General features: G+C 45.0%; 1 protein-coding gene across 1 annotated transcript in view; it reads right to left on the bottom strand.

The window, feature by feature from the left end:
- matn4 (matrilin 4) overlaps nt 1-22,496 on the bottom strand; it is a 72,512-nt gene that overhangs the window by 30,861 nt on the left and 19,155 nt on the right. Inside the window, exon 2 of the mRNA XM_041204654.1 lies at nt 3,703-3,861. Within this exon, the coding sequence (XP_041060588.1) occupies nt 3,703-3,814 (112 nt within the window). The 5' untranslated portion in view covers nt 3,815-3,861. The remainder of the gene's footprint in view (nt 1-3,702; nt 3,862-22,496) is intronic.

Raw genomic sequence — 22,496 nt, 5'->3', positions numbered from 1 at the left:
ACACTCCCCTGAGTCCACTGTTCTGTGTTTCCATTTTCTATCCTAGGCACATCTGCCATGTTGCCCTCAGGCAACCTTGATGCCAAATCCAGCACCAAGAGCACCTTGGATGAGGGCCCCGAGGGGAGCAACATTGAAGACCAGTCACCCTCCACCAGCAGACTGACACACACCCCAGTGGAACCTAGATGTAGAGCAACCTCAGGATCACAATCTGGTGAGCACAGCACACAATCTGTTCCACAGTAAGTGGAGGCAGGGACATCTGAGATCACTGGCACTTGGAGGACTGGTGGAGGCAAGGAATTTGCTGAGCCTGAGTCAGATGATGAGCCTCTGGACTTGGTCCTCAATCAGTGTTGGAGCTGCAAAGATATTCATGGGAAAATCAGGAAGAGATGTCCACTCCGCTCCTCAGATTGCAAGGGACGATGGGGGAGTCCACCCACCTTCAGTCTGAGGTAATAGCGCCGGCATGCCAATGCACCGAGGCCAACGCTGGCAGGATGGCAGCTGCCATGTTCCAGGACATTGGTCCTGTACTGTTGTGTGGGCTGAACTCCATCGCTAACACCGTCGTTAGCCTCCAACAGTGTCAATGCGAGAGGGGTGCAGGGCAGCTCAATCTCGCTCCAGCTTCCCCTTCTCCTCAAGGAGTCAGCCAGAGACCATTGAGCACCCATAAGGAGGAGGATTATCTGCTCGACACCCCAGGGTCATCCACCCAGCTGATTCCAGAAATGTCCGGCCAATCCAAATCTCCTCTTCCTATGATTCCATCATCTCCAGCTCCACAGGCCAAGGAGGATGCACCTGATCCACAGCAGGATACCCAAAGCTGGCCAGGGCCCTCCAGAGATCGCCCACCAAGGTCATCACAGACAACATAGCATAGCAGTCAGCAGGCTGTCTCACCTCCACTCTGGATGTTGGGGATGCACCAAGACGTAGCGGCAGGGTTAGGAAGGTTAAGAAGATGTAGTTGCAACGCATGGGCACAGGTGTTAACCACTTGTACTTAATGTTCACTATTGTAAATAAATTCCCAAGAACGTCTCCCTGTCTATGGCTCCTTATTATGCTGAGCAGTGTTCGTGTCATTCAGATGTGAAACCTTGGTTCCTGCACAAGATAAAGACAAAGCAGCCCACTTGATTGGCGCCACATCCACAAACATTCACTCCCTCCACCACTGACGCACAGTAGCAGCAGTGTGTGTACCATCTATAAGATGCACTGAGGGAATTCACAAAGGCTTCTTTGACAGCACCTTCCAAACCCACGACCACTACCATCTAGAAGGACAAGGGCAGCAGATACATGGGAACCCTACCACCTGGAAGTTCCCCTCCAAATCACTCACCATCCTGACTTGGAAATATATCACCATTTCTTCACTGTCGCTGGGTCAAAATCCTGAAACTCCCTCCCTAACAGCACAGTGGATGTACCTACACCACGGGGACTGCACCGGTTCAAGAAGGCAGCTCACCATCACCTTCTCAAGGGCAACTAGGGCTGGGTAATAAATGATGGCCCAGCCAGCGAAGCCCACATCCTGTGAATGAATAAAAGAAAAGTCCAGGGCCTCTTCCCTGTGCAGTGTGTAATCTTCAGAGCAAAGTGATGGTCTGGCTTCACACTCACTGGACACAACTTACCCAGTTATCCAATTATTCTGCAGCACCCTAAAAGGCACATTAATTTGCAGTCTGCGCCTGAGGGGTGAAAAGCTCTGGAGCATTTGGTGGCACTTTCATGCTTTTGCATTCCTTGAGTGGGCAGAAAAACTTCAGAGGCCCGACTCCAAGCCTGTCAATGGAGCTGCAGCTGAATGGTCTCAGCTGCGGAAGAATGCTCACTTTTGAAAGGCTTTTTCAAGTGCGCGGGTGCTACACTCACCCTTTACACCCCCCTCCCTCAAACTCCCAGCATGAGCTTGTGTACTTCCTTCAGTCTGTGCTGCCTTGCTGCCCACCCAGGCCCTCCCCATCCTCCACCCACACTGGAGCCCTTGTCCCGGCACCGCACTGAAAGCCAGCCGGGAAAAAGCGATTTGCCTGTCCCCCTGCCCGCCAGAATGCACAGCGCCTTTTCCTTGATGTCCTGTGGGCGATCCCCGTGAGCGCTGCGCAAGGCTGTGCGCACTCACCTCCGAGTTCCCCTCGAGGTTCAGCTCGCCATGTGCACGCCTCTTAAAGGCAGTCGTAAATCACACCGTTCTGAAGTCACGTCGACATGGGAAGTAAATTTGACATGGGGGATGATTCCAGTGTGCGGGCGCAATGGTGAGATGCAAACGTTTTAAAATTAAGTTCCCGACATTGGATGGCAGGAGCCGCAGCCCTCCATAGATGGGCAGAGCCGAAGATCACAAAGTGGTTTCATGATGGCATAAAACCAATTTTTGGCCTTCTCGCTATGTTGTCGCCAACTGGCATGGAAAATTCCAGCCAAAGATAACCTGGTATCCAACACCTTCACTGGATAGTGATCAGAAGCCCCAACCAATTTCCGTCTCCCTAGCGTTGAGGTTAATTGTAGCTTCTTCTTCCTGAGTTCTCTGCCCAATGGCTGGTCTGACCCACAGCATCACAATCTCCACCATGGATAGGGCAAGGAAGCAGGTCCTGAATACATCCCAGCTGCAACAGGGATCGAGCCCTGAGCTGTTGGAACCAATCTGATCCACACCAGCCATCCAGCCAAGTGAGCCAGCCAGGCCCCACAAGGAGTCCGAGTTGCTGTGGCAACATCCACTCTTACATGCAAGTTTCAGTCTGGAGTTATGGATAATGGTGGTAGAGGCTCCAATTTCTTTCTATCGCATGGCTGACCAGGAATCTCTCCCATTCTTACCATCTGCCATTAGCATGCGTTGGAAGGAGAGGGTAGTCAATCTGTTTGGCCATATTATGAACATACCTTCCTTGACCATCAAGTGGGACTTGGACCTGGAGCTTCTGGCTCAGAGGCAGGGCGCTACTCACTGCACCACAAGACCTCCTCTAATTGTAGCTTGAGAATGTTTTATATTGTAAACATCCGTGAATTTTCAAATTAGAAGTACTTCTTTGACAAAACCCGCTTGATGGTTTAAGTAACCCAATCTTTTGTTACAAGGAATAATGAGTTAGGAAAGTCACGCAAATTCCTAAATATTATCTCACTAACAATATTACTCACAATTTACAACATAAAACAAAACAGTGGGCAATTTCCAGTGTTGCTTTACAAAAGCATTTGTATTTGAACATTGGGAAATATACATCCTCTTTTTATTGCGGATATGAAATCCTATTCTTTTCTCTACAGTCTTTCCTTGTAACTGTTGCCCAGGTGCTGAGCAAAGAGGCAGGTTGGTAGGTCCTAATAATATGCCAAAGAAACTCAGAGATGTCAATATGGGATGCCGCAAAGTTTATCAGTGGACTCAACGTCCACGTTGCTTTGCTTCCAATCTGTCTCTTCTCATTCCAGCCAAAAGCAGCTAAGTGAGATGAATGGACTATGGGTTCCTTTACTCCCTGGCACTATGCATCGAGACATCTGGTGCACCACAACAAGTTGCAGCAGCCATACTGTCCCAGCCACTAGGCTTTCTAAAATGACACAAACTGAGTTGATTGAAGTCTCCACTGGTTTTGGCAGCTTATTGTTCTTCCATGCTGTGTTTTATTTCTCTCAATGTTTTTTCCTTACCTGCAACCATTTTGTCTCTTATCTTCATTTGTCTTATTCTGGCAGAGTGAACCCCAGCCATCAAGAGAACTTCCATTATCAGGAATAAACCAATCGCCAGAGGCAGCTTCATCTTTCAAAACGAGGAGTGTGATTGACTTGAGAAACAGAGACACGGTGCTGGAATGAGAAAAGGGAAGAACATTGAGCAACACAAACCCTTGGGCAGCATCCATCATTCCTCATTCCTGCTACTGCTTCCTATGGCTCTTGCTCCCTGGAGACGTCAATGGTAGGACCAGAGAAAGAGCCACGCCAAGAAAGGCCTATCTACATGATGATGAGGGATTGGGCAGGTTTAACAACAAGAGCTGATGCAATACAATTTTTTTTTTATTTAATTCTTGGAATGTGGACATCACTGGCAAGGCCAGTCCCCTAGTTACCCCCTGAAAAGTGGGGCTTCATTTTGATTCCCTGGGGTGAAGTTATTCCTTGTAATGATTTTAGTAAACTGTTGGCTCAGCACTTTCTGTGGGAGAGGAGTCACATATAAGGGCAGATACTGGTGAACCAATTGGGTTTTTTATGGCAATCATGCAGCTTCATAGTCACTTTATTGATACAAGCTTTTTTTTTAAATTCCAGATTTTTATGATCTAAATTCAAATTCTCAAATGCCATGGGGGGATTCAAACTCACATTCTCGGTATTGCTAGCTCAGTAACATAACCTAGAAACAGAAAGTACTTTTTAGAAATTCAATCATGGGATGTGGGTTTCGCTGGCTGGGCCAGCATTTATTGCCCATCCCTAATTGCCCATGGGAAGGTGGTGATGAGCTGCCTTCTTGAACGGCTGCAGTCCATGTGGTGTAGGTACACCCACAGTGCTGTTAGGAAGGGAGATCCAGGATTTTGAGTCAGCAACAGTGAAGGAATGGTGGTATGTTTCCAAGTCAGGATGGTGAGTGACATGGGGGGGAGAACTTGCAGGTGGTGGTGTTCCCATTTATCTGTTACCCTTGTCCTTCTAGATGGTAGTGGTCATGGGTTTGGAAGGTGCTGTCTAAGGAGCCTTGTTGAGTTCCAACAGTGCATCTTGTAGATGGTAGACACTGCTGCTACTGTCTGTTGGTGGTGGAGGGAGTGAATGTTTGTGGAAGGGATGCCAATCAAGTGGGCTGCTTTGTCCTGGACAGTGTCAAGCTTCTTATGTGTTATTGGAGCTGCACTCATCCAGGCAAGTGAAGAGTATTCCATCACATTCCTGTCTTGTGCCTTGTAGATGGTGGACAGGCTTTGGGAAGTCAGGTGAGCTACTCGCCGCAGGATTCCTAGCCTCTGACCTGCTCTTCTAGCCACAGTATTTATATGGCTAGTCCAGTTCAGTTTCTGGTCAATGGTAACCCTCAGAATGTTGACAGTGGGGATTCAGCAATGGTAATGCCATTGAATGTCAAGAGGCGATGGTTAGATTCTCTTCTGTTGGAGCTGGTCATTGCCTGGCACTTGTGTGGCGTGAATGAAACTTGCCACTTGTCAGCTCAAGCCTGGATATTGCCGAGATCTTGCTACATTTGGACATGGACTGCTTCAGGAAAGGTGACTCACAGGATAATATAGCACAGGAGGCAGGCATTCAGCCCATCATGCATATGCTGGCACCTTGGCAAGATCTTGGAAGGGTGCAAGACTGGAGGTGGCTACAGAGATAGGGAAGAGGTGGGGCCATGGAGATATTTGAAAATAAGGATAAGAATTTTAAAACTGAGGCTTTGCTGGACCAGGAGCCACTGCGGGTCAATGGGTGATGGCTGAGGGGTCCTGGTGTGAGTTAGAATATGGGCAGGTGCTTTTTGGATGAGTTCAAATTTACAGAGGTGGGAGGCCAGCCAGGAGAGCACTGGAACAGTCTGCTATCAATACTTGCTGAATTTTAGCCAGCTTCATTGTAGTGGTTTTATATCCACCAAGTATTGTGTTGACTAGCCCAAGTTGATTTAACATTTGGTTTTGGGCTGGTAGACATTATCAATCTGAGCAGAGCCTGGATCAAAAACCAAGAACCAAGTAATGAAGGAACAAAAATGAAAACATTTTGCAAAAGCCAATCTCCAGATTGGAGGCAGAACCATCGGCACAGCCTATCGTCAGTGAATTGTGATAGTTTATTTAATAACATATGTTGACTAAGATGAAACTTCGCCTGCACTTACCAACTCACCTACTGGCCTAACCAGTGATGCCTGCATCCCATGAATGGATAAAAAAAACCTTAGAAACAACATCAAAGGCAAACCTCCTGTGCGGCATTTCCTTTTCTCACATGGTTTAATCTTGTTACTTTTCTGAGAAGGACTGCCAGATCATTGTTAACCAATGCCAAAGATTAAGAGGAGATTTGTGATGTGGTTTAATCTGTATACTTTGAACTGGATTAACGCTGTCCAGACCACCTTCGAAAGGATATGGTTACCATGCCAAGATGTATTGGTAAAAGATTTTGCTCTTTTTTTGTATATTAAGTGCACAATAGCAGAGTGTGATCAATGAACCGTTAGTGTCCAGTTTACACTTTGTAAAATACTACATTGAGAAGCTCAGATGAATGCAGAACTTAATTGCCAACTCTTGTTGGATGTATTCCTGGAGGTATCATCAAATGACCTCTGCTTCTAACTGCCCTATCCCCACACTCTCTCCATTGGTTGCCTAACACGCCCATCCTCGTGTTGCCTCAATCAGACTACAAATGGTCATTCCCCCCTACTCCACCCACTCTGCCCCCACTGGTTCTTTAGATGGTCCATTCCATTCACCCTGCTCTGTGTAATGTGGTTAAATCGTGCTACGGCCCTCAGTTTAAGCCATGGTCTTTGAGTTGTAGAATCTGTGACTCTGTTAAAACTACCTGGGGTAGAATTGTGCCCTGTCCTGTAGCACAAAAAGAATGGGACCAGATCTTCCGGTGTCCAGGTCGTCGGACACCGGACATATGATCCAAGATGTCGGGACCACACGGAAGTCCCGGTGTGCTGACTCCGCACGAATTGCCCGGGAAGTTTGAACTGCTGATGGGCAATTCCCCTGCTGACTTAGAGGTGGAGACTTCAGATGGTTCGGCTTACTTACCTGAATCAGTTAATTAATTAATTGGTAGTTACCCAAGAAACGTTAGGCACAAAAATCCTCGTCTAACTCCTGTGTAACTACACACCTGACCACCACCCCCTCATTCACCCACACTGACCTATTGACATGCTCCTTGACCCCCTGACTACCTCCCCTGACCTGACCCGACTACCCCTCCTAACCACACTAACCGTCCCGACCCGAACCAACTATCCCCAGACCAGACCTGACCAGCCCCCAACCTGCCAACCTCTCCCGATCCAACCTGACTACCCCTGGAATCACCTGCTTATTCCCTCACCAGCAACCCTACCCACCTGCCATCCTATCCACTCACCCATTTACCTCATCCACCTACCCACCTTACCCATTCATTCCCTCATCAACTCACCCATTTATTAACATTCATCCATCATCCATCACCCATTCACACAGGACATTTAAACTTACCTTATGGTAGCTAGTGCCAGAAAGAAGGGTCATGACTTTGGAACACTGCTCTCTATGAGGATTTCTGGGTTGAAGGAGTTCTTCTGCATCATGGATCAGAAGTCTGGCCTTTTCCAGGTCCGTGGGTAGTTTTTTTGTCTGACCAGCATCGGACAAAGTGGTTTCAAAGCTAATCGGAAGATTCGGGCCATGGTACCCTATTGGCAATACCACCCAATACAAATGGAACTGAATATTGAGCAGGGGTGCAACGGGCAGTTGATATGATGTCACCCATTTTGTGCTATCCCACAAGATGAATATATACTCTACTTTGTCGAAGACTTTCAGTACCTCAGCCACTTCAAGAAGATACCCCGATCTTATTTTTCCAATGTGAACATTACCAGCTCTCACACCCTCTCCTCATCACTCAAGTACCTAATGCCAACTGTCTATTCAGTTGCACCTTGCTGCACACTCTCTAAAGCTTATCCAAGTTACAGTAGGAGTTACAATAGGAGTAGAAGATGTGGTTAATATGCTGGACTTGTAATCCAGAAACATGAATTCAAATCACCACAGCAGCAGGGGCAATTTAAAATTAATTAAGTAAATAAATGTGGAATAAAAAACTAATCACGGTAATAATGACCATGAAACTACCAGATTGTTGTGAGAACACACCTAGTTCACTAATGTCCTTTAGGGAAGGAAATCAGTCGTCCTTACCTGGTCTGGCCTACATGTGACTCCAGACCCGCAGCAATGTGGTTTACTCTTAACTACGTTCTGAAATGATCCAGTAAGTCACTCAGTTGTATCAAACTGATACGGAAAAGTTAAATAAGAATAAAACCGGATGGACCACTCAACATCGACATAGTCACCGGACACAATAAAGGTACGGTCAGCTCAGCTGACCCAACAAACTCTTCCTCGCTAACATCGGGGGGCTGTGTCAAAATTGGGAGAGCTGTCTACATTCTAGTGAAGCAATAATCAGATATAATCATACTCACCAAATCAAGCCTTACAGCCAATGTTCAGATTCTCCATTACCATTCCTGGCTATGTATTGACTCAGTGGCAGGACAGACCCACCAGACATGGTGGCACTGTGGTATACTGCTGAGAGGCAGTGGCATTGGGAGTTCTTAACATTGAGCCTGGACCCCATGAAGTCTCATGGCCTCATGTCAAACATGGACAAGCAAACCTCCTGCTGATTACTATGTACTTAAGCTCCTCCATGTTAAACACCACTTGGAAGAAACAAGTGCACAGAATGTACTCTTTAATGTCCATCACCACTTGAGTACCACTACGAACTGAGCTGGCTGAGCCCTGAAGGACGTAACTGGGCCTAGAGCAGGTGGTGAGAGAACCAACCTGAAAGAAAAAACTCAATTGACTTCATCATCACCAATCTATCTGTCATAAACGCATCTGCCCATGACATGACCATGGTAATGGAGGATCCGAACATTGGCTGTGAGGCTTGATTTGGTGAGTATGACTCTATCTGATTATTGCTTGACAAGAATGTGGACAGCTCTCCCAATTTTGACACAAGCCCCTCAATTTAGCGAGGAAGAGTTTGTTGGGTCAGCTGAGCTGAGTGTACCTTTATCATGTCCGGTGACTATGTTGATGTTGAATGGTCCTTTTGGAGGCAAAGTTCCATTTTCACACTGAGAATACTCCCTATTGTGTTGTGTGGCATGACCATGCTAAATGGGATAGATTCAGAACAGATTTAGCAGCTCAAAACTGGGCATGGATGAAGCACCTTGAGCCATCAGCAGCAGAAGAACTGTACTCAACCATAATCTTTAACCTCATGGCCTAGCATATCCCCTACTCTATCATTACCATCAAGCTAGGGGCCAAACCTGTTCAATGAGGAGTGCAGGAGGGCAGGAGCAGCACCAGGCACACCTAAAAATGAGGCGAAGCTACAACACAAGACACAGCATGCAATACACAGAGCTAAGCAATACTACAACCAACGGATCAGATAAAAGCTCTGCAGTCCTGCTACATTCTGTTGTAAAGGTAGGGGACAATTAAAAATCTAACCAGAGAAGGAGGCGCCACAAATATCTCCAAACTCAATGATGGGAGAACACAGCACATCAGTACAAAAGATAAGGCTGAAGCATTTGCAACCATCTTCAGCCAGAAGTGCCAAGTGGATGTTCCATCTCAGCCTGCTCCTGAGGTCCCCAGCAACAAATGTCAGTCTTCAGCCAATTCGATTCACTCCACATGATGTCAAGGAACAGCTGAAAGTGCTGGATACTGCAAAGGCTATGGGCCCTGACAAAATTCCAGCAATAATACTGAAGAATAGTGCTCCAGAACTAGCTGCACCCCATCTAAGCTATTCCAGTACAGCCAAGTGGTTATGGTACTGGGTTTGTAACCCCAAGATCAAGCATTCAAATCTCACGATGGCAAAACTATGAAACAATGTAACTTCATCTGAAACAGATGGAAATGCTTGGCCTAAATAGCCAAGTGGTTATGGTACTGGGCTTGTAACCCCAAGATCAAGAGTTCAAATCTCACAATGGCAAACTATGAAACAATGTAACTTCATCTGAATAGGAACAGATGGAAACGTGTTTGTACTCGAAAGAGTTACAACACTGGCAATTACCTGATAAAGTGGAAAATTTTCCAGGGATATCCACAAAAAGCAGGACAAATTCAATTACTGCTCCATCAGCCTGCTCTCAACCATTAGCAAAGTAACAAAAACTGTTATTAACAGTACCACCAAGTGACACTTACTCAGCAGTAACTTGCTCACTGCTGCTCAGTTTGCGTTCCACCAGGGCCACTTGGTTCCAGATCTCATTGCAGCACTGGTCCACACATGGACCGAAGAGTTGAATTCCAAGCATGAGTTGAGAACGACTGCCCTTGACATCAAGGCAGCATTTGATGGAATACAACACCAAGGAACCCGAACAAAAATGAACTCCAACTTTCAATGAGTTGGTACGATGTCAGGAAACGCCCTGTGTCATGTTCCTGGGTCGTCGTCTGTCGTGGGTGGTAAATGGTGAGCAACGGACATGAAATTTTCTGATGAACCGCCCAGTCTGTACAAAATGAATGGTGCATTTTCTCCTAAAAATCTGCCCTGTACTCCTCTGGTGTTGCACTGGATCTTACACCTCAATAGGCACAAAACGGGAGCTGAAATTCTGATGGGGGTTCTATATGTCACTCACTGTAATTCTGTTTAGTGCCTTTCACTGTCTCAGAACATCCCAAAGCGCTTTACCGCCAATGGAGTACTTTTTGAAGTGTAGTCACTGTTGTAATGTAGGAAACACGGTAGCCAATTTGAGCACAGCAAGCTCTTATAAACAGCAAGGCGATTATTGACTGGACTATCTGGTTTTTATGATGTTGGTTGAGGGATGAATATTGGCCAGGAAAATAGAGGCCATGGGATCTTTTACATCCAGTTGAGAGGGCAGTCAGGGCCTTGGTTTAATGGCACTTCTAACAGTACTGCATTCCCTCAGTACTGCATTGGAGTATCAACTTAGATTATTGTGCTCAAGTCTCTGGAGTGGGACTTGAACCCACAACCTTATGACTTAGTCATGGATAGAAAAGGAAATCTGTCACCATGTAAAACTAGCTCCCGATTTACCATCGCTGTTTTGTGTTTTTACTGGAGACCCATCCCTTCCCATCCCCTGCTGACTAGAACAAATCAGTCCCATATATACACTAAGCTTCTTTTATATTATTACAATATCTGCCACATTTATTACAGGCAATATTTCATTCATTCATTTATTTGGCTGACTGTTTCTTGAATCTATCATAGGACAGTGATTTTCACTTAATTTTGCCATCTACACCCAGCACACACTTAAGTGACTGATTAATTTTCCCTCTGTCACTTTTGCAAACGCCAATCTGTTAACTGAATCAAAGAATCTAAATTTGGAATGAGTCTAATGCCTCCTTTTTTATTCTTGCTGGAGTCTGGAGCCTTGCCAGTGCCAGTTTCTCCTTTTTGACCAGTGTCCGTTAAAGCCAGATTACAGCACAGCAAGATTCACAAACATAGGAGGTTGTACCAATGTATCTGACGTAGTGAGAACAAGTGACTTGGTTTAGGCACGTGCTGATTTTCAGGCTGAAGCTGAAACCAGCCTGATTTTCACGTCTGTGTGAATCTGAATGTAAGTAGGCTTTGGGATGGGCTCTAACAGCAGATGTTTAAGGGTTAGTTCGACTTCACCATCCTCCCACAATGCATCTCCTCTGCTGACCAGCTCAGTGGTATTGCCCTTGCTTGATTCCACTCTTAACTATCCAACTGTAACCTGAGCATCTCTTGCAAAGACTTTTCTTCCCATTCCTGCACTGAAATCTCTTGTGTCCCCCAAGGGTCTTTCCTTGGCCCCCTTCTTCTTTCTCATCTACATGCTGCCCCTCTGCAATATCATCGGAAAACAGTGTGTCAAATTCCACATGTATACGGATGGCATCCAGCTCTATCTCATCATTGCCCCTCTTGACTGTTTGTGTTGTTGACCTGTTAGTCTGACACCCGGTATTGGGGGAGCAGCAATATTCTCCAGTTAAACACTGAGAAGACCAAGGCTATTGTTTTTGGACCCTGCCAGAAACTCCGTACTGTTGCTTTCGATTCCATCCTTCCCCCTGACCACCACCTCCGGATGCACTAGTCCATTCAGAATCCATTCGCAACGTCTTATTTGACCCCGGGTTGAGCTGCTGAACCCACATGCACTCCATTACAAAGGCTGCCTGCTTCTGCTTAAGTGATGCCACTCAACTCCTCCCCTGCCTCAGCTGATCTGCAGTGGAAAACCACAATCCATGCCTTTGTCATTTCCATAATCACCGATTCCAATGAGCTCCTGGTCAGCCTCCAATCCTCCAACTGCTGTAAGCTTCACCTTATCTAAAGCTCTGCTGCCGGTAACCAATACTGCACCAAGTTCTCAAAGGGTGCTAGGGCAGGTAGAATAAAGTGATCAAGAAGGCAGGCTGGATACTTGCCTTTAATGGCTGAGGTCTAGAATATAAGAGCAGGGAAGTTATGCTGGAACTGTATAAAACATTAGTTTGGCCATCAGCTGGAGTTCTGCATGTAGTTTTGGTTACCGCATTATAGAGGGGATACAGAGGAGATTTTACCAGCATGTTGTCTGGGCTGGAGAAAATTTGGATAGGGAAAGATTATTTTCTTTGGACTGGAGAAGGCTGAGGGGAGATTTAATTGAAGTGTATATAATCTTGAGGGGGCCACACTCCCCTTGGTTGAGGCATCCACAACCAGGGGGCATAGATTCAGGGTCAGATGTAGGACGTTTAGAAGGGATTTGAGGGGAAATGTGTTCACTCAGAGGGTGGTGGGAACCTGCAACTCACTGGCTGAACGCGTGGTCGAGGCAGAAGCCCTCATCACATTTAAAAAGTACCTGGATGTGACCTTGAAGTATTGTAATCTACAAGGCTACAGACCAAGAGGTGTGAAGTGGGATTGGGTTTGATGGCTCCTTGGTGGCTGGCATAGACATGATGAGCCGAATAGTCTCCTTCCAAGCTGTAAATTGCTTTGATTCTATGATTTAAATCCCACTCAAACATCACAGCTCATAAGGCCCCTATTTTCAACTACCCTGCAACGATGACAACAATAATGACAGAACCAACTGTGTGTTCATACTTCTATCCGAAGGGATTGATCTAAATGTAAGCTGCTCTGTTTATTCATCTTCCCTTCATTGCTGATGGCACTGAACCCAGTAATACTGCAGTAATGCAAATGAGCTGATGCTGCTTCCTCTACAGGAGATCTGAGACATTCAAGCAGCACTGTTGGTGCTGCGAAACTCACTCTGCAATGTAAACAGGGTGAATTCCTTGCTCCTGGGAGCTCCGGTACACAGTAGGACCAGTTGGAGTAGAAGTGCTTCCATGAGTTGTCAGCTTCAGTTCAGTAAATAGCACTCTCGCTTCTGAATTAGAAAGTCGTAGCTATAGTTCCCACCCCAGAGATTGAGAACAAAATCCTCACTGACACTCCCAGTACAGTACTGAGGGAGTGCTGCACTGTCAGAGGTGCCATCTTTCAGATGAGATGTTAAAACAAGGAACTGTTTTGAAGAAGAAGAGAAGAATTTTCCCTGGTATCCTGGCCGAAGTTTATCCCTCAACCAATATCATATAAAAAAATAAAGACAGAAAATGCTGGAAATACTCAGTAGGTCTGGCAGCATCTGTGGAGAAACCGTTTACGTTTAGAGTTGAATATGACTCTTCTTCACAACTGTTCTTCAGCTCTGAAGAAGAGTCATATTGGACTCAAAATGTTAGCTATGCTTCTATCTCCAATGATGCTGAGTATTTCCAGTACTTTCTGTTTTTATTTCAGATTTCCAGCACCCGCAGTATTTTGCTTTCATTTCTAAAATATCTGGTAATTATCACATTTCAATTTTCAAATTCACTCACAATTCCTACAACAACGATTTTAAAACAATTTATTAATTCACGGGATGTGGATGTCGCTGGCTAGGCCCGCATTTATTGCCCATCCCTAATTGCCCTGGAGAAGATGTTAGCGAACTGCCTTCTTGAACCACGGCAGTAGGTATACTCACAGTGCTGTTAAGGAGGGAGTTCCAGAATTTTGACCCAACGACAGTGAAGGAATGGCGACATAGTTCCAAGTCAGGATGGTGTGCGGCTTAGAGGGGAACTTGCAGGTGGTGGTGTTCCCATGCACCTGCTTCCCTTGTCCTTGTAGGTGATGGAGATCGTAGGTTTGGAAAGTGCTGTTGAAGGAGCCTGGGTGAGTTGCTGCAGTGTATCTTGTAGATGGTACACACTGCTGCCACTGTGCGTCGCTGGTGGAGGGAATGAATGTTTAAGGCGGTGGATGGGCTGCCAATCAAGTGGGCTACTTTGTCCTGGATAGTGTCAAGCTTCTTAAGTGTTGTTGGAGCTGGATTCATCCAGACAAGTGGGGAATATTTCTTCAAACTCCTCACTTGTGCCATGTAGATGGTGGACAGGTTTTGGGGAATCAGGAGATGAGTTACTCTCCACAGAATTCCCAGCCTCTGACCTGCTCTTGTAGCCACAGTATTTATATGGCTAGTCCAGTTCAGTTTCAGGTCAATGGTAACCCCCCACCACCCCCCCACCCCCCTCCCCAAAAGGACGTTGATCGTAGGGGATTCAGTGATGGTAATGCCATCGAATGTCAAGAGGAGATGGTTAGATTCTCTCTTGTTGGAGATGACCATTGCCTGGCACTTGTGTGGCATGAATGTTACTTGCCACTTGTCAGGCCAAGCCTGGCTATTGTCCAGGTCTTGCTGCATTTGGACATGGACTGCTTCAGTATCTGAGGAGTCGCAAATGGTGCTGAACATCATGCAATCATCAGCAAACATCCTCACTTCTGACCTAATGATGGGGGGTAAGTCATTGATGAAGTAGCTGAAGATCATTGGGCCTAGGACACTACCCTGAGGAACTCCTGCAACAATGCCCCAGGATTGAAATGCTTGACCTCCAACAATCAAAACCATCTTCCTTTGTGTTATGTACGACTCCAACCAGTGGAGAGTTTTCCCTCTGTTTCCCATTGACCCCAGTTTTGCTAGGGCTCCTTGTCATATGCTACCTTGATGTCAAAGGCAGTCATTCTCGCCTCACCTCGGGAGTTCAGTTAATTTGTTCATGTTTGGATGAAAGCTGTAATGAGGTCAGGAGCTGAGTGGACCTGGTGGTTACACTTCAAAAGTATTTCAGTGGTTGTAAATTACGTTGGGATATCCTGAGACACTATAGAAAGTGTTTCTCCTGAAGGCTATTTGACACATTAATAAATTCTTTGGCTGGACACACATTTCTGTGGGCAGCAAAAAAAAATCTTTTAATCCCTAAAGTCCCTCGGGCGTGTTAATTTTTTATTCAGTCTCCTGGGTCTGTGTTCTCTGTCCAAGTTAAATATTCTGCTCACATCTAAATTATCTGTGGTTTGCATAATTTAACAACACAGCAGTTTGCTTTGAAACGGAAGGATGCAGGATAAGATACCTATTATCATCACAAGACCAGAACATGCACCTCTTAAGTTCTGCCCTGGATCTCACACCCTTAGTATTCCCAGTTCCCTGTTTGTGGACTGTGTTTGTGCAGGCAGCTAAATAGTTTATGGAGGACCAGGGCGTAAAGAACTCAAGTTATGCCATCCCCTTTCTAGAGAATAGTGGACACATGGAATCATTGTAAGGCTGTTATTTTTTTCTGATTCCAGATGGTGATTAGAAACTATTCACTGAAACTAGCGTCTTTTAATGACACCCAATAAGCCTGTAGCCTTTCCTAGTTACTTATTTACCAATGTGTAACATGTTTGAGAAGTAATCTGCTTACGCTTACTATATTTAACTCTGGATTTCCTACCTAGGGTTGTGGTGCTCTTGGAGGTTGGGTTGGCGCAGGCTACCAGTCAATCACCTCAACTCTGCCATGTGTCCAACCCCACCTTTCAGGGTCATGTAGGGTGGGACTGGTGTTAATGGAGGGATCCTGCCACTGGAAGGCAGGCAAATGCACTACAGTTACAGCAGTGAGGAGGTAATATCAAAGGGTGGGGGGAAGGTGGGGGTTGAGACAGAAGCCCCCCTGAAGATAGGCTTGGCAATTAAAGGCTCCAAGTATTATGAATAGCCAAGAATATCCATTGCCGGTGTGTGGAGGGCAGAAGAGAGGGAGAGTTTGCTCGCATTGGGTCCTCTCCCTCCATGTATGGCTCTGCTTCCCTTCCTATGGCTGTTGGCATCAGTACCCCTTCCCCATCCCTACCTGTGGTAACTGCATGTTATTAAGTTGGAGGTTAGCCATGGCTGAGTAGGTAGAAATTTTACCTTTGAATCAGATGCCTGTGGGGTGAAACCCCATTCCAGACTCTTGAACATAAAATCTAGACTGACAGTCCAATGTAGTACTGAAGGAGTGCAGCACTGTGGGAGGTGCGTTTGTGGACATGACAGATCCCATGGAACTGCTTGTAGAAGAGCTGGGGAGTTTTCTTGGTGCAATTGTCAAAATGTATCCATCAATTGATATCTAGAATAGATTATCTAGCCATTATCACTATGACTCCAACTAGTGGAGAGTTTTCCTGCTGATTCTCATTGACTCCAGTTTTGCTAGGGCTCCTTGACGCTACACTCGGTCAAATGCTGCCTTGATGTCAAAGGCAGTCACTCTCACCTTGTTTATGGGATCTTGCTCTGCGCAAATTACCTACCACATTTCAACTGTGACTATGGCGGGAATTTTCCAGCCCCTCACGCCAATGGGTTGTGGTCCCACCAATGTGAATGGAGATTTCAATGGCCCGCCAGCCCCACCGCTGTGTGGGAGGGCTGCGGGGCTGGAAGATGCTTGCCTACACTTCAGAAAGTACTTCATTGGCTCTAAAGCTCTGGGGAATTCTGAGGTTGTGAAAGTTGTTATATAAATATAAGTTTTAACATGATTCCGGTATGGTAGACTGAATGCTTCACTGAAGAAACCCATTGTTAGGCATCATGGATTTTCAGGCTGGTCAATTCCACCTGGTGATAAAAATTATTGAAGGACTTTTCTACAACTCTTCAGACATGTTCAAAATAATCTAACCCTTGTGTTAGGCTTCCTGCCCAGGCTCCAAAACCTGTGTCAGAAGTTTGACACACAAAGGGGGCTCTTGTCATCTCCCCTCTGTTCGCAATCAGCTTGTTTTCTCTGATCCGTACTCTAGCTTTGACAGATACATTTCAAATGTCACCGGGGCAGATTACACTACAGTGAGTTGAATTAACCCTTGAGCCAATGTGTTATAGAGTTGAAAGTATATAATGGAAGAACCACATTAATCCTTCCCTCAAAGGACAAGCTAGGTCTTATGTTCATATAATTAGCCCTATTGAACAAACACTACTAAAATATCTACATTGATCATTTAGTTGCTAGACTTGATTAAAAGAGATAAAGGGACGATATTGCAGATTGAGATGTTTCAGTTCATTAAAGGAATTAGTACAAAAGCAAGGAAGTTCTGCTAAACCTTTATAAAACTCTAGTTTGGTCACACGTGGAGCATTGTGTCCAATTCTGGGCACTACCAAGGGTGTGAAGGCTTTAGATGTTAATTGTATAAATTAAGGTTGGGGGTGGGGGGGGCACTCATTGGATAATTACTCGAGTACATGTAAAGAGACACTGCTTTCAGTTCTGGGATTTTGAGATTCTTTTTGACATGAGAGCTAAGTGATGGAAGAAGAATATGCACTGGCTGAAGTGGAAAAGCCGAAAGATGAGGCTGATGTCCAGGGGAACAACTGCTGAAAACGCCATTCTGATTTGTTGAATCTTACATGGCAAATGGAGTCTGATGCTTCTGTTTATATATCTGTTACTAAGGCCAAAAATTTCAAGACACCTTGGATGCTGGCCATGACAAGATCTTGTATGTTGGTCTGTTGCGATGTGCCTTCATGTACAGTGGTTGCAAAATAAAACGTAAAGAGACTCTGATAAGGTGGTCTTGTGGTGCAATGGGTAGTGTCCCAACCTCTGGGCCAGAAGATCTGGCCACAGAATGTGTGTGCATAATGTGGCTAAATAGGTTGATTATCAGCCTGTAGAGCTTTCCAATACACCTGATAGCAGTTGGTAAAGAGTGAGAGAGTTTCCTGGTCAGCCATACTGCAGAAGGCAACGGCAAACCACTATAGTACTTTGCCTAGTATAAACATGGACCAATCCCATGGTTGCCAATGCCCTTTTAAGGCATGAAGGAGCAGGAGGTTTTTCCAGTCCATTTCAGTGAAAAATAAAGAGACACTGTCTGGGTGTCCTTGGAGAGTGGGCATGTGGTTTCTGTCAGTACGCTTGAGGTCTTCTCTGACCAATGGGTGCTGCAGAGGCTGAAGTGCATCAACTCCCCCTAAAATATTATTTGAATTTGATAAGCTTCCTTTAAAGTTTTCTTTTGTTACAGTACCCGTTTGAGGGATGGTTCATTAGTTAATTTGATTTGCTCAAAACGCTTTGTATCAAATGTAATGTTTTACTTTGTGAATACGTCTAAAACTGAGTAAAGATTGACTTCTGGTCTCCTCCTTCACTAACTGGCTGTCAGAGGTTTTAACATTAGAGAGAGTGCACAAAAGATTTACTAGAATGGTCCCAGGGATGAGGGATTACAGCCAGGTGGATACTCTGGAGAAGCTGGGTTGCTCTCCTTAGAGTAGACAAGGGTAAGAAGAGATTTGACAGAGGTATTTAGAATCATGTAGGGCTCAGACAGAGTAAAGAGAAATAGTTTCCATTCAGAGGTCACAGATTTAAAGGTGATTGGCGAAAGAACTACAGGCGACATGAGGAAAAACTTTTTTATGCAATGAATGGTTAGGATTTGGAATACATTGTCTGATAGGATGGCGGATGCAGATAGCTTTCAAAAGAGAATCAGATAAATATTTGAAGGAGAAAAAATAATGAAGGGCTGGTGATTGGAACTAACTGGATTGCTCTTTGAAAGAGCTAGCACAGACTTGTGCCTCCTATTCTATAATTCTACATTAGGGGAGAAATTGTTTCATTTTTTTTTCATGAGATGTGGGCCATTGTAGACAAGGCCAGCATTTGTTGCCCACCCCTAATTGAACTTGAACAGAGTGGCCTACTAGGCTATTTCAGAGGGCAGTTAAGAGGGTCATTGCCGAGGGTCTGGCGTCATATGTAGGCCAGGCCAGGTAAAGATGGCTGATTTCCTTCCCTGTTAATGAATTAAGACAGATGGGTTTTTACAAACAATCACTGATAGTTGTCATAGTTACAATTACTGAACTAGCTTTTCAATTGCAGATTATTATTCAAATTTAAGTTCCACCAACTACCACAGTGGGATTTTGAACCCTTGCCCCTGAATTACTAGTCTAGTGACATTAACACTATGCCACCATATTGTGGGAGAATCCAGATCAAAGGATCTATACTTAACATTAGAGTTGGGCTGTTCAGGGGCAATGTCAAAATACACTTCTTCACAGAAAGGGTAGTGGAAAACTGGAACTCTCACCCACAAGAAGCTGTTGAGGCTGGAGTCAGTTGAAAATTTCAAAAACTGGGATGGCTAAATATTTATTAGGCAGGCCTTTTAAAGGTTACAAAACCAAGGAGTTAAGATACAGATCAGCCATGATCTAAATGAATGGCGCAGCGGGTTTGAGGGCTGAATAGCATCCTCCTGCTCCTATGTTCCGAGCACATTGACATGACTGCATTCAAACACTAGAGTAATTATCTACCTCTAACAGCCTATTTGCATTAGTTGGCACCTTGGTCGAAAGCTGATCCATTGAATTCCATGAGGCTGATACAGTTACACAGCAACCATGAAGCCCATATCCTGTCTACAGTTTATTTAAAGTTACTTAATTCAAATTATCAGATTCAGTGCCTTTCTCATCACTGAATTCTCTCTTCATTGAATTATTTACATTGGTTAACTCAAGTTATTTGGATAAAACAAATTACTTTTTGGTTAAAAAAATAACTGATTTATCAAGAGTTAAGCATTATTATTATGATCAACTGTTAATCAGTATTTACCCTTTGATTCCACTTAATCCAATAGTGTGGTACATTTAATCACAGGGACAATGCAATCCACTGGGAATGTAATTCATAGGGGTGCATGAACTTGAACTCATCCAAAACTTTGCTGCCTAAATCCTACCTCGCACTGAGTTCTACTCATCCTTCTCTCCCTGTGCTCATTTACCTACATTGGCTTTTGACCTGGCAATGTTTTGATTTTTAAAATTCTCATCCTTGGCGTTTAAAGCTCTCCATGGCCCCATACTACCCCAATCTCTGTATCTTCTTCCAGCCCTATAACCCTCTGAGAATTTTACATTTCTTGAATTTTAGTCTCTACAGCATCCCTGACTTTAATCACTCCACCATTGGTGGCTGTGCCTTCAGTTTCCAAGGCTCTAAAGCTTTAAAATTCCCTCCATATATCTCTTTACTTCTCTATTTCCCTAATCTCCTTTAAGATATTCCCCAAAACATACCTCTTCTGACAAGCTTTTGATCACCTGTCCTAGTGCCTCCTCATATGCTTGTGTGTCAAGTTTTGTTTGATAACACTGCCGTGAAGCATCTTGGGATGTATTACCATATTAAGGGGAGGTGATGGCGTAGTGGTATTGTCACTGGACTGGTAATCCAGAGACCCAGGGCAATGTTCTGGGGACCTGGGTTTGAATCGTACCATGGCAGATGGGGAATTTGAATTCAATAAAAAAAATCTGGAATTAAAAGTTTGATGTTGACCATGAAACCATTGCCAATTGTTGTAAAAACCCATCTGGTTCACTAATGCCCTTTAGGGAAGGAAATCTGCTGTCCTTTCCTGGTCTGGCCTTTATGTGACTCCAGACACACAGCAATGTGGTTGACTCGCAAATGCCCTCTGAACAAGCGCAATTAGGGGCGATAAATGCTGACCTAGCCAGCGACACCCACATCTCATGAATGATTAAAAAAAAATACAGGTGCTATATAAACATAAGTTGCTGTGGCGGCAATTTCCAGCAATATCTATTTACTAGAATTGGACCAGGAATCTAATGATGTCAGGTCAGTGCAACATGCAAAATTGAATTCAATAAACCTGGTTATTTATGAGATGTCACCAGAAAAATAGTAACAATAAATCTGTCAGATTGTCATAAAAACACAACTAGTCCATTGATGCCATTCAGGGAGGAGTTTACCTAGTTTGCATGTAAATTCCAGTCTCCATAATGGCATTGACTCATAGGACAGAATATTGTGTCTTGTTGAGGTGGCTGGATGGTGGGACTAGGACGAAACTAGGACAAGGTATTGAGAGTGGAGAGGTCCTGTCTCTACCATTCTATTGATCAAGCGAGTCAAGGGTTATGCGGGGATGGGGGGTGGGGTGGGTGAATAGGCAGGAAAGTGAAGTTGAGGCCATGATCCTATTGAATGTTGAGCAGGCTCAATGGGCTGAATGGCCTATGCCTGCTCCTATTTTTCATATGTTGTCCGACTGATCTTGCCAGGGTTGGGGTGGAAGCAGAAAGGAAGGGAACCCGGCTGGCAGCAGGAGGTAGCCAATTTGCATTTGTAAGTGCCCACTTATGGGAAGATTGGGGATGTTGCTGGGGACAGGTGTGACACTGAAACCAAAGCCCAGCAGGTGCTTGAAGGTCCAGGGGGCCCACTAGTCCTCTATACTTACCGCTGTCTCCCACCAGCAGAGATTCAGGGATCGGCAGGCCACACCTGCAGTCACTGGCCATCCTGTGGAGGTGTCTGGCAGCTGGGCCATGCTTTACATCAACCAAATTAAGATGCCTTCAGAGGGCACCTCAAGATGCAGTGGTTCTCATCGTCTATCTACTACAGCTGCAGCACCTACCTATCCCAGTGGCACTGGCCCTCTGATTGGGTCTGCTGCCTCAGGAACCACCCACATTGGTGAATGGTGCTTGCAGAGACTGACAATTAGGAGGCCATCATCTGTAAGATCTGTCGGGCAGATGCACTGCAGGCAAGTGTGGGGCCAGGACCTGGAAATTAACCAGGTTCTTGATTGGTAAGGGGATCAAAGGTTAGGGGAGAAGGCGGGAGAATGGGGTTGAGAAACTTATCAGCCATGATTGAATGGTGGAGCAGACTCGATGGGCCGAATGGCCTAATTTCTGCTCCCAAGTCTTATGGTCTTATGGAAGTGATCTACAGCTCGTGAGTATTTTTAAAGTAGTTAATATTCTGTCCACAATGTCTCCCGAAGAGGCCTCACCAAGCCATTCAATTTTAAAAACAACCAGAGTATTGAGGAGGACGTTCAACACCACCTTCTTACACTATAACTTACACAATATAATAACACCTTCCAGTGTGCTTGATCGGAGTGTTGGCAAAGAAAATTTGGCACTGAGTCACTTAAGGAGATATTAACGGAGGCGACTGAAAGCTTGGTCAAAGAGATTAAAGTTTTAAGGATGGCAATAAACGTCAGCAGTGTCAACATGATGAACGGCCTGAGCGTTTTTTTTAAGAGACTTACTTTTTCATAAGTTTCAATTGAAAAAGGTCCTATTTTAAAATGCAAGGTAGCTTTTCCAGAATAACCCT

The sequence above is a fragment of the Carcharodon carcharias genome, chromosome 14, assembly GCF_017639515.1.
Source record: "Carcharodon carcharias isolate sCarCar2 chromosome 14, sCarCar2.pri, whole genome shotgun sequence".
Classification (NCBI taxonomy): Eukaryota; Metazoa; Chordata; class Chondrichthyes; order Lamniformes; family Lamnidae; genus Carcharodon; species Carcharodon carcharias.
This window is presented reverse-complemented; position numbering and strand designations above follow the sequence as displayed.